Source organism: Sceloporus undulatus, chromosome 7, assembly GCF_019175285.1.
Source record: "Sceloporus undulatus isolate JIND9_A2432 ecotype Alabama chromosome 7, SceUnd_v1.1, whole genome shotgun sequence".
Lineage (NCBI taxonomy): Eukaryota > Metazoa > Chordata > Lepidosauria > Squamata > Phrynosomatidae > Sceloporus > Sceloporus undulatus.
The window spans coordinates 100,833-113,115 of NC_056528.1; the positions used below are offsets into that span (position 1 = coordinate 100,833).

The following is a 12,283-nucleotide window of genomic DNA, read 5'->3' on the forward strand; positions in this document are numbered from 1 at the left end:
CACTTATGGGAGCCCCCTCCCTCCCCCCCAAGGACCCCTGGAGCTGAGCCCCCCTGCCCCACCCAAGACCCTCCCTCCTGCCCCCCCAAAAGAGGCATCTTGGGAACCAGAGGGGAGGCCTGGGGGTTGTTTGCTCAGATCTTTTTATTGGAGGGTGGGTGGCACCCCAAACTCACAACCCACTTCGCAGAGCACTAAGGGGTGGGGGGTGAGGGTGGGAGTCTTGGGGGTCCAAGGGGATGGAGGGAGGGGTGGCGGGGCGTGCGTCTGCAGCGCGTGGCCCATCATCTCTTCGCCCGGACGAAGTACAAGGCGTTTGTTTTGGGGTAGTACTTGACATTCTGCTTCTTGTCCATCAGGCCGCCAAAGATGATGACCTCTCCCCGGCCCTGGACTACCGTGTGGAGGCTGGTCTCGGGGGGCCCCACCACAGAGGAGGAGGCGTTGCTGAAGGCCTTCCACTGGACCCTCCCGCGCCCCTGGATGTCCTTCACGTCCAGCACGTACATCTGCATGGGCTTGCAGTTCAGGCTCTGGTAGAGGGGCTTCCCCACGTTCAGAGACTGGGGCGGGTGGTGGCCCAGGCGGCGGGCGATGGGAGCCAAGGCGTGCCCGTCCCCTTGGGCAGAGCTGGGCCGGGGGATGGCGGGCAACGCTGCCCCCTCCGACGCACCAGGGCCGCCCGGGGATCCCGGCAAGGAGCCCAAGGGGGGGCTGAGGGCAGCCGGGGCCCCGCCTTGGCCCCCGAGAGCCTTCACTGCCTCCAGGCTCCGCCGAAGAGCGCCAGGGGAGACGGCCCCTGCCAAGGAGCTGGGCATGGGGGGAGGCGGGGGCGTGTGGATGCCGTTGGTGTGCTCCGGAGGATTCCTGAGGCAGAGCGTCCTGCCCTCCGTGGCCTCGGTCGGACAGGCCGGCTGGTGAAGGGGCTTTGGTTCCCAGTTCAGATCTGCCGCAACCAGCCGCAAGTCCTTCTGGTCGGGGAGGGAGCCCCTCCGAGGGGCTGGGGAAAGGCCTCCCGCCCTCAAGTCGTATCCGTCTGAGGCGGAGGGGGTGCTGGGGGAAAGGAGCTGGAGGGGGCTATCCAAGGAGGCCCCGCCACTGCCGCCGACACTGGCCCCCAGGGCGAGGGGCCCAGGAGATACGCCCCCGCTGCCATTCGCCATGGGCGAGCCGTCCTCTCTAGCAGGCGAGAGGCTGCCCTCCCGGGAGCCTGAGGGCGTCTGCCTCTGCGCACGGGGCCGGAGCGTGCCCCACCGTCCGTTCACGCAAGGCGCTTCATCCGCTGTCCGGACCGGAGACTGGGAGCGGTATTCCCTGGTCTCGGGGGCCAGGGCTGGTGGGGTGGCACTGATGGGAGAGGGCCGAGAGTTCAAGCTGGGGCTGAGAGGGGCTCTCCCGCTGGGGGCCTGGCTGAAGACCACCACACACTGCCCCACCTGGAGGGAGAGGGGTGGGGAAGGAGAGAAGAGACTGCTCAGCAGGACCGTACCTGAAGAGGAACCCCCCAACCTGGAGGGCTGGCCACTCCGGAAAAATCAGCCCCCCAGGTTTCCCCTTCTGGGGTTTGGTGAAGGAGAGGCCAGACTTCCAGGCCAAAAGGCAGAAGCAAGCCACACAGCCTCCTCCGAGACCCTTCCCTCCCACACTGCTCTCCTTCCTCACCCGGCAAGCTGGATGGCACCACAGCTCAGGCGCCCCTTGCTCCTCATTCTCCACCTTCAGGGGCTGCCATGTCCAGGGGGAGTCGGGGTTCATGTGCAGCAGCCAGGCATCCTTGAAGAGCTGGCAAAAGGGAGTGGGGGGGGGGGGCAAACAGAGGCTGGGAGTGAAGAGAACTGGAAGCCAGGAATGGGGAGGAGACCTAAACCCAGCAAAGGTTTCAGACAGACGCCCCAAATGCCACCCCCTCCTTCCCTGCACCACTCACCGCGTTTGGGCCCCCACAGCCTCCAAGGACCAGGATGCTTTCCTCGTCTATGACAATCTGGAAGAGAGGAAGAGAGGCTCCATGAAGAGCCCAGGTTTGAAGGTCTCCAGCTACTTCAGGGGAGATAGGACAGCCTCTTTGCACCCCACATTCAACGTGATGGGGGCAGGGGTGCTCAGAAGACTCGCCTTTGTTTGAGGCTCCTGAGAGCCGCTGTGTCCCAACCGGAGGGGCCCATCCTGGTATCGAGGTTTCCAAACCTTCAACCAGAGGTAGCAAGAGGGTTCCAATTCCTGCCCCTAACCAGGGACTCAATTCAGGGATCGTGGGAGGCTGCGGCCATGGGGAGGGGAGAAGGGAGGGGTCACCTGTGACTGGCCCCCTCGCGGGTGAGGGCTGGGCCCTGAGATGTTCGGCTTGGACCAGGTCCAGTGTTCAAGATCCAGCACCCAGACATCGTTGCTCCTGGGGAGGAAGAGAGGGGCTCCTGGGTTCCCTCACATAGGAGAAGGGGGGAAGGGAAAGGGGCATGGTGAGGCTGGACCAGCCATAGGGCAGGGCAAAGAAGGAGAGAAAAGGGGGCTCACATCTGCCGGGACCCGAGGGAGCCCCCAAAAACAACCATCTTGTCCCGGATGACACAGGAGGAGTGGCCGGCCATTGGCGGGGGGCCGTGGGTTGTTACCACACAGTTCCACCTGTGGGAAATGAGATGGGGGGGGGGGGATAAAATTGGTTGTGAGAGATGGTCTTTCTCTTCCACTCCCTGCTCCCTAAGAAGCCCAAAATGGGATGGGAAGGCCTTGCACTCAGGGCCTCTTACCAATTTTTGGAGGGCGAGTAAGTGTGAATCTCATCAAAGAACCGCTCTGGCTGGTGCAGAGGGTAGGGGCTTGGCCGCGTCCAGCCCCCAAAGAGCACCAGCAAGTCCTTGTAGACCACCAGGGTGGCCCCTGCCTTTGGCGAAGGGTAAGAGCCTGGGGGAGGAAGCAAAGGGAAAATTGGGGGCTGCCTGATTAGAAAACTGCCCCCCAGGAGCCGGCCTCAAACCTCACCCACTGCCTGCGAGTCTCCCACTTACCAACACCCTGTTCCACCCGTTCTGGCTACTATGTCCCAATCTGGCTGCAGGGGGCAATGGTGGTTTAGTGGGCAGAGCGGCTGCTTGATAGGAAGAAGTTGCCCTGAGCTGGCAGGGGCCAAGGTCTCCAAGCACTGGAAGGCCCCAGCTCAGAGGGGTCTCCGGGGCAAGTTTGCCTGCCTCCAGCCTCCCACATGCCAGGCAGTTGCTGTTTCCTCCTCCAGAGAACACGATCAATCCCCTGTCCTCTTCTCCAATTATGAAAATGGACTGGAAGGGGTGTTGAAGTTGCTGCCCCTTTGGAAGGGGGGAAGGGGCAGAGAGGATTGTGCCCTCCTTGGGGAGTCAGCCCTCCCAGCACCCTTCCAACATCCCCCTCAGGTCATGCAGGAGTCCCACTCCGCTCCAGGACCAAACTAGGGGTTGCAGGGTTATTTGCCGCCCTGCTAGAGCAGATGACTCTGCAGTGTTAACAGGCCCAGTCTTTGCACACACACAAAGTGGATACCTTGACCTAGGGGCCCCTTCGGCTGGCCCAGCCTCCCTCACATGCCTGGCCTTTCCCAGGAGAGAGAAGCTAGATTCCATTGGAAACAAAGGGAACAGACTGGTATCAGAACACAAATAGAGTCCTAGAGAGGGAGATGAGAGGGGCGTCCTCTGACTTGGAAGCTGTCCCAGCTTGTTCTTGGAGGAGCATCCACCCGTCCCTCCCCCAGAGAAAGGGGGCAATCCGCAGGCATGGATGTGATCCTCCAGTCTCCCACCCACTTTTACCCATACATCGGCATGTGCTTCCCCAGGGTCGGATCAGGCCACAAAGCACAAGCTAAGAAACAGCTGTTGTCACCCCACTGGTGCCTCTTGGGACCTGGCTTGGAAATCTTTTTCCCAGCTACAAAATCTACATCTGCTTCAGGAAGGGGGGGGGGGTGGAGAAAGAAGGTGGCCCTGCAGGAGCAGCAAAGCCTGTCTGGCTGAGAAGCTGGGTGGACCATGGCCCCTGCAGCCAGAGGATGGCCCAGGTGCTTCTGGTGGATGACCGAATGGCTTCCCTGGGGCTAGATGGGCTGAAATATAGTAGCAGAGCTGGAGAGATTAACCAGACATTAATGTACGAGTGCCTTGAAAAGAGGAGAGGGCAGGACCCGTGTGTGTGTGTGTGTGAGAGAGAGAGAGAGAGAGAGAGCGCGTTTGCCCATGGCTCTGGTTTGGGGGCTCAGGAAGAAGAGGGGGAGTAAGCACTTTTGGGGCCAGAACATAAAAGCCACCTCCCCCCATTGCAATTTCCCATGGTCGCTTGTCTTTCAAGCTGCGCTAAAAGGAGAAGAACTGGGAGTTTGTTGCCCCAAAGGGAGAGACAGCTCCACTGTGGGATCCAAGGCTAGGCCTCCCCTTGGTCCTAGCTGTCAACTAGAGGGAACTTGTGGGAACAGGCCTGGCTTTCCCACACTCCCCCCTCCTCCCATTGGCAGCTGGGGGCCAACCAGCAGGGACTTGCCTTCCTTCCACTCCAAATACCTGAGCCAGGAACACTCAAAGGCTCAGCCCGTTCGCAGGAGGCCCCTCCCCTGTCAAGCCTTGGGAGGCAAGCCAGGGCCTAGGAGCGGAACCCCAGGCCCCATCAGCAGATGAAGCACACACATACCCCCCCCCCCCCGGGCTGATGCAAAGGGCTGGATGAAGAGAGCAGACTGAGATGCCCAGGAGAGAGGGAGACAGAAATGGGCCCATTTTCAGTGAGAAGAGTTGGAGTGAGGAGAAGCAATGGAATGCAGCAGGGAGAACAAGGACGGGGGGAAATGGGGGGCTCCTCTGACACAGCCACAAACAGCCATGGGGTGGCCTTCGCTCTCCTCTCTCTCTTTCTCTATTCCTAACCATTTGGCAAAGTTAGGAAGATGAGGGCAGGGATCTGTCCTGGCCACAGGGACTGGTTGTTGGGAGAAGAGAGGTCAGCTGGCAGGACTCACCTGAGGCCAGTGGCCGGATCCACTCTTTGCTGTTCAGGTCAAGCCTCCAGAGATCATTGAAGGCGGCATTGCAGCTGCTCTGTGTGCAGCCCCCAAAGACGTACATGGATTGGTTGGGGTCATAGTAACACGCACCTAGACAGGAAGAACACATGCATTCAGTACTGTGTGACGGTCTGGCCCTTGGAACCATGGCATCCTGCCTAGAGCCACCCAGACACAGACTGCAGACCTGGCAGCATCCAGGGCCAACTGGCAGCCTCCCAGGGGTGCCCTCAACAGCTATCTGACCCCCACCTGCCCAGACATCCTCCATTCTGAGGTGCCTCCATCATTGGTCCAGCCCCTCTTCACCCAGGGCCCAATCCTGCTCTCCTATCCCTTAAAGGACCTGTGCAACCTTGGGGCAAGAGGGAGGGAGGCTTCCTCTCTGGGACTGAGGGGTAAGTATGTTCTTTGTATGGGGAGCAAGGGGTCCTGGGATCCTCATTTGGCCCTCATGGCAGTTCCTTCAAACTACAGGCCAACAAGTTCCCCGTGGGTGCCCTCAAGTCACAGCAACCCAGTGTAGCAGCCAGTCATGTTGGTTTTTCCACAACTCCTCCTTCCAGACAATTGTTTGGGGCTTCAGCAAAATGTAAAAGGAATGCAGAGACCTCCAGGTGGGGTGGGGTCTTGTCCTCCAGGCATTGGTCTGTTGCCTTCTGCCCCAACAGAGAACCCACCTGCCATCTCAAAGAACACAGCATTTCTCCAGGCGAGGAAAGAGTAAACCAAATCGACAGTGGTGGCAACTCAAAGTCATCTCACGTTAACCATGTTTGCTAGCCCAGCAAAATGGCAAGCTCCAGGCCAAGTGCCTGGGGCCTCCTTTTGTACCATTCGGCATGTAATGCTAAACCTTGTGCCACAGACCAGGACGAGGAAATCTTTGCCTGCGTGTCCACTGGGTTCTCTCCTGGTGGCTCCCCCAGACTCAAAGGCCTGCCATGCTGGACAGTCTCTGGAGGCCCTGGCCCAGGGCTTGGCCAAACCAACAAGAGCACCAGCCAGTCTCCTCCCACACATCTTGACCGTTGGGTACTCACTGTGTGAGAAGCGCTGAGTAATGGGGGTCCCAGGATAAGGATAGGTGCGGCTCTCCCACTGGATGTTCCCTTCTTGAACCGCTTTGATGAACCCATGGTAGCACTGATGGGCCACGCCTGGGAGAGGCAGAGACCACAAGCCATTATAGAGAGAAACCCCCCCCCTCATTGGGGCCCTAGCAGGAAAGGGGCACCGCATGCTGGGCAGGGGCAATAGCTCAGCGTCTATTCACAATCTCCAGCTGCTCCCCAAAGACCTCTGACTCTCTCTCAACAGTGGTTTCTCCCATGTGTGCCTCTGTAAATCTGGGGGGGCCAAAGGAAATCCCAGCCAAGCATTGACCAGCCCTGCCTGTAACCCCGGGTCCCGCTGGCCTAGAAAATAAGGAAAGGCCTGGGCGCCCCCCTCGCCTGAAGCCACACGTTCCTACCCAAGTGCCATTCTGTGTTGGGTCCTTCCTGGTACTTCTGCACCCAACTGCCCTAGAAAGCCAGCTCCTCACCCTGCCACCCACCTTTGATGAGGCGGTACCACTGCTTGCAGACCAGGGCGGCCGTCTTGTGCTCCTGGTACGGGGAGAGGAAGGAGAGGATGTACTCCACCACCTCCTCGGGCAGCTCCTCCATGGAACGGAGGGAATGGCCCCCCTCTGGCTCTGGCTCAGAGTCCTGGGGGATTCCAGCACGCAGCCCCTCCTCTTGCTCCATGCTCCTTTTGGAGGCAGTAGCTGCAGCTGCTACCTCCACTGCTGCCTCCTGGGGGTCCACAGCCATGAAACTATCCTCGTCGCTGCTGTCGGAGGCTGGGCTTGCCATGGCATCCCACACCAGCCCTTTGGAAGGGAAGGAAAAGGTTGAGAATGAGAAGAAGACAGAGATCCCTTTACAACCCTGAGACTCTTCCAGTCCCCCCCGCCCACCAAAATACATCAACCCAACCCCTCCTTCCAATGCTCAGATAATTTTGGTTGTCAGCATTACTGGAGGGTTGGCCAGAGACAAAATGGACAGACCCCCCCCCCCCACCAACAATGGCCAGCAAGAAAGTGTTTGAATCCTGTTGTATTCTATCAGCTATGTTCTTTGGGGTTTGCGGGGATGATGGGGGTTGGGATATGCTTTGGCTATAGCTAATGTAGACAGAGCTTGCTAGGGCTGAGTAGAGCCAGGTGGGGGTTATCTTGTGGTCTTGAAGGCCTTTCTTTCAGAGGCTTGGAAAGCAGTCTTGAGCGTCGGGGAATAGCAGTGGAGGGGGGATGAGTGAGGGTGAGAAAGAGGTGGGGATCTTTCCTGCTTGGGCTTTTGGCTGGAGGAGGAGTAGACAAGCATTAGGGACTGAGCGACTGCTTTGGCGGGGAGGGGTCAGTCTCAGCTAAGCAGCTGAATGATGTGGAATGGCTGATTCTGGAGCTATCAAGAAAGTGCTGTTGGTTCCTAATCAAGCTGACTGGCTGATACTCCTGGGTTCTGGTCTCGCATTCTGACAGAGAGAAGAGGGCAAGCGGTCCCCGACCCTCTCCCCCCAGAGGCCCCTCTGAGGGAGAGAAGAACCCGCTCAGTGCTTTTAGCCCCAGACAGGGAGAGAAAGGCCAGCTCTTGCCAGGGCCTGAGTGTCCCTTGGCTCCACGCCTGAAGGCGGGTGGAGCAGGGCCAGTTGGGACCCAGGAATGCCAGTCTCCCTGCCTTCTACAGTGCCCTGGGCTCCTGGAGGGCCCACAGGAGGAAGCCACCTCTGAAACGGATGCCGGTTGTCTGTTGGCACGAGGGCAGCCAGGCCCAGGGGAGACCCCTCCGCCCCCAAGGGCCCCCGGAGGGTCCCCATCTGCTCAGGCCCAGGCAGCGCCTCCCCGCAACAGGGCTTCGCTTTCACATGTAGCAGAGCCAAGCTGCCAAGCGGAAATGGCCATCGCAAGGCGTCCGCCCCAAAAGGAGGGACCGCTTCCCGGCCTCCTCTGACTTCAGCGCCAAGAAGGACCAAGGCCTGAAACCGCTTCACCGGGGCTCTTCAGGGGCCCAGGAAGCTCTTCGGGGCCAACGGAGGCCAGGGAGCCCGGCAGAAGCCCACCCCCGGAGCCTCCCTCTCCGGGGCCCGCCCGCCTGCCTTCCCTTCCTTCCTTCCTTCGGGCGGAGGGGTGCCTGGGCTCCCGCCTCCTCCTCACCTGCCGCTCTCCTTCGTTTCTTCCGCCTCAGAGCCGCCCTCCGCGCCGGCTGGGCGGGCGCCCAGAAAAGCCCAAGCCGCCTTCTCCTCCGCGCGGGGCGCCCGACTGAGCCCTCCCGGCCACCGTCCCCGCCGCCATCTTGACGCCGCCGTCGCGGAGGGAACGTAGCCAACGCGCAGGCGCGCCGGACCTCCGTCACGTGACTCAGGGGAGGAGCCTGCGGAAAGCGGAACAGCCTGACGGGAGGAGATCACGTGAGCGCTGCGCCATGTTGAGAAGGGCCTCGGCGCTGGGAGGCTCCCGAGGGAGCCATCTTGGGAGGGATTGTGACGACGACGTCGCCGCTTTCCTCGGCTTAGGCTCCCTCGGCCGCGCTCTCCTCCCCGATATGCCCCGCCCCTGCTGGTGCGTTCTGTGGTGGGTCGGCGCTTCCAGCGCGCATGCGCCACGGCCACGTGCCTCTATGTTGAAGGAAGCCCCGCTCGCGGAGCGAGGAGCGTTAGTACGCATGCGCAAACGTGCCTGTTGCGGGTGGCCAGCGCGCGTGCGCCGTACCCGCGCGGGTATTTCCATGCATGGGCATAGGGCGCGAGGAGGCCAGGCGCGCGCATGCGCCCAGGGAGCCCGGGAAGCGGCCTAGGCGGAGGCGCGCATGCGCCCCTGGGAAGGAAAGCGAGCGAGGAGCAGCGGCTGCGCCCGGCGGACACCAATGCCGCCAATGCGGGGGGAGCTTCGCGCGCATGCGCCTTGAGCGGGCCGACGGCGGCGGCGGAGGAGGAGGAGCGGAATTGCCATGGAAGATGAGGAGGTCGCCGAGAGTTGGGAGGAGGCGGCCGACAGCGGGGTGAGAGAGCCAGAGAGCGGCCGCGAGTCCCGGGAGCAGGAGGCCGGAGGAGGAGGAGGCCGGGGGCTGGGCCTTGGCGCCCGCCTCCATTCCTCCCTCCGGCGGCGGAGGCGGCGGCGGCGGGGCTGAGGCTAGGCCTCTTAAAGGGCCCGTGCCCTCCTTCCCTCCACTGCCGCCGCCGCCGCCGGGCCACGTGCTGCTGCTCCCCGCGAGGAGGAGGAGGAGGCGTCGGGGCGCCTCCTCGGAGGGCAGCCCCTATCATGCCCTCCCTCTTCTCTTGGGGAGGGCCCTTCCACGCTTGGCTGTGGGGCTCCCATGGCAACCCTCGGGGGGGGCTCCCCTGCCCTTGCTGCCCAAAGCCCGAGGCGGCTTGGCCTCCGTTGGAAGCGTTGCTGTGAGAGCCGTTCTCTCGCCTTGCAGGAAATAGATCGGAGGCTGGAAAAGAAGCTGAAGATCAGCCAGAAGGAAAGGTGAGGCGGCTGTGGGGCAGGAGGGCAGGGGAGACTGCCCTTCATTCAGCCCAAGGGGAGGAGGGCCGGTGGCAACGGCGCCCCTCCCTCCGTCTGCCCCTCGGAGGCCTGGGGGCGGGAGAGGGTTTGGGCCCCGAGGGAGAGGCAGCATGAGGATCTGCAGTGGTCCCCCGGCGGGGCTCTGCCCCTGGCTCTTGCCGTGGAGCCTGCCTGGGGTTTCTGGCCAGAGGGGGGCTTGGTCTGCAGAGGGTGGGGTCTCAGCCTCTGCTTCCTGACCCAGAAGAGCCCCCCAGGGCCGCAGGGGAAGGGGGCTCTGGGCATGGGCTATTGTGGTGCTGTGCAGCCTTAACGTTCTGTTTCACCCCTCTCCTAGCTCCCCACACGCAGCACCGGGAGGGTTGAGGGGCTGAAGGCCCCATGAGGGCCGGAGGGGCAGCAAGAGGCATGACTTTTCTCATCTTCCCCCGCGCAGCCGGAAGTCCAAGTCCCCCCCGAAGCTGCCGATTGTGATCCAAGACGAGAGCCTTCCTGCAGGACCCCCGCCCCAGATCCGGATCCTCAAGCGGCCCACCAGCAACGGGGCCCTGGGGAACCCCAACTCTGCCAGCCGCCCTGCTTTCCCAGTGAAGTCGCTTGCCCAACGGGAGGCTGAGTACGCCGAGGCCCGGAAGCGGATCCTGGGCAGCGCCAGCCCCGAGGAGGAGGAGGAGGGCCAAGACAAGCCCATCCTGGACAGGTGAGTCCTGCCCTCCTCTTCCTGAGGAGCTGCAGCTGCCACCTTGTGTGCGTGGGGTCCTTTCCCAGGGCCTGGTGTAGAGAAGGAGGCCCGCCAAGAGTGACGGAGGGGATGCCCTGGAAGCAGCTGCCATACCTGGCAGGGAGCGGACAGAGACCAAGGAGCTCCAGGGGTGCTGTTCCTCTGGGGCTGTCTAGGCGAGGAGAGGCCCTGTGCGTGTTTGGTGGATACCTTACCCATGCCCTTGCCAGACCCCCACCCACCAGATGGGGGTTGTGGGGGCCTCTTGACACGGGTGGCATTCCTCCTGCTCTTGGCCCCTCAGTTTCTCCTCCCTCCCATGGCAGGCCCACCAGGATCTCCCAACCTGAAGAAGCCCGGCCGGCCAACAATGTGATCCGGCAGCCGCTAGGCCCAGATGGTTCACAGGGCTTCCGCCAGCGCAGATAGGCATGGCTGCTCCCAAGCCGGACAGGAAGGCCGGTGGCTCTGCCGCCTCATCATCATCTTCTCCTGGTCCAGGCAGCGCTGCGGGAGAGGACAAATGGACCTGAGCATAGGGGGGGCTTCCTCCCCCTGAGGGACTTGCTCTGTGCCCCCCTTTGCTCCTTCTATGCCCGTTGTGCCCTTCAGCCCCTCGCACTGTGAGCCCTGCTTTGCTCTGGCGCCATCTCCTGCCTGTCTGGGCCGACAGCAATAATGACCGCCATGCCGTGGACTCCTCCTGCCCCATCTCCCTGCAGGAGGGCTGACTTGCGGGGCCAGGTGCAGGAGCCCAGGCGCCGCTCTTGGCGATAGCCTCTGCTTGAGCGGCCCCTTTGTTAGAGCAAGGGGGTGAAGGGCACCTCTCTTTGTCAGTGTGGTTGGGGTGGTGGACAGACTTGGAAGGAGAGGCCCCCATCGGCCCTTAAGGGCAAACTGCCTGCTGAGCTGCGGAGGGGAGCTAGGTGCCTGATGGGGGCATTCCCTCGTCTGTTGATGGAGGGGCCCCGGAAGGCTCTCCCCAACTCACTTGGCGGGAGGCCCAGGGCTGAGCGGTGGCTTGTCCCTTGGCGGCGGGTGAGAGCAGGAGGAGGTGCGCTGCAGGCCAAGGCTCTGGGGCAAAGGGAACCATTGCCCTTCCGGTGGGTCTCCCTGACCGCTGCTTCCAGGCTGGCAAGGGCTTTTGGTGGGAAAGATTTTTGGCTAGAAGGTTATGAGCTGAGCCTAGGCTGGTGCTGCGCTGGGCCTCTCTGGTGAGGCTGCAGGAGAAGGAGCCCAGGGGCAGAGGGTCAGACCGGCTGGGCTGGGTGGGCTGCCATGCTTTGGGCCCTCTGCCCCTTGGGAGGAGTGCTGCTCGCAGGCCAGCCATGGAGAGAGGGGGGGCTGCTGAAGGAGCCTCTTCTCCTTCCCAGGGAGGGCAGTTGGCAAGTGAGGTGCCCTGCAGAAGGCGGCAGCCATGGGTCGGGGGTCTGGGGAGCAGGAGCAGCCACCTCTGGGAGGGAGAAGCAGGGAAGGGGGAAGGGGGAAGGGGGTGCCTGGGCCCCGCAGCCATTGCTTGCCGGGAGGGTCCCTGCCAGGGCTGGGGCCTCTCTGGGCCCCTCTAGCAGCCATATTCTGGGGGGCTGGCTTTGGGGCCCCCCAACCGCCCGCGCCGCCTGCGAGGGTGGACTACTTTGCTTCACTGTGTTTCCAGAGTCTGCCTTTTGGTTCTGCTGCCTGGTTTCAGAGCCCAGCCGGGGATGGGAGGCCACTGGGGCGCTTGGCCCGCGGGCCCAATCCTCTTGTGCTGGATCAGAAGTGGAACCGTTGCCTCTTTCGGGGACCGGGAGGGAGGGAGGGAAGGGGCTCCTTTGTACCCGGGACTTGTACAAAAACGCCGCGGGACGAGTCGGTGCTCCAAGGGTCGGTCGTGGTCGTTACAGTAATAAAACTACCTGTCTACAAAAAGGACCTTGCAAGGCTCGTGTCTCTGCGCTTGGCCCCGCTTCCCCCCAAAGGAAGGGCGCCTCTTCCTCCTCCTCCT

The 12,283-nt window shown here is 62.4% G+C and overlaps 2 protein-coding genes across 2 annotated transcripts; one reads left to right on the top strand and one right to left on the bottom strand.

Moving 5' to 3' along the window:
• Positions 1–107: 107 nt before the first annotated feature.
• On the bottom strand, positions 108–8,385 carry FBXO42 (F-box protein 42). Its single transcript, XM_042478363.1, has 10 exons — positions 8,229–8,385; positions 6,585–6,902; positions 6,070–6,186; positions 4,982–5,116; positions 2,751–2,904; positions 2,515–2,625; positions 2,296–2,392; positions 1,928–1,984; positions 1,663–1,782; positions 108–1,436 (listed from the first exon to the last, which is right to left on the bottom strand). Exons 2-10 carry the CDS (start codon positions 6,883–6,885, stop codon positions 285–287), a joined length of 2,244 nt encoding a protein of 747 aa, XP_042334297.1. The 5' UTR covers positions 6,886–6,902; positions 8,229–8,385; the 3' UTR covers positions 108–284.
• Positions 8,386–8,783: 398 nt separating this feature from the next.
• SZRD1 (SUZ RNA binding domain containing 1) lies at positions 8,784–12,208 on the top strand. The gene is made up of 4 exons (XM_042478378.1): positions 8,784–9,072; positions 9,493–9,542; positions 10,015–10,278; positions 10,626–12,208. Exons 1-4 carry the CDS (start codon positions 9,022–9,024, stop codon positions 10,726–10,728), a joined length of 468 nt encoding a protein of 155 aa, XP_042334312.1. The 5' UTR covers positions 8,784–9,021; the 3' UTR covers positions 10,729–12,208.
• The last annotated feature ends 75 nt before the right edge of the window (positions 12,209–12,283 follow it).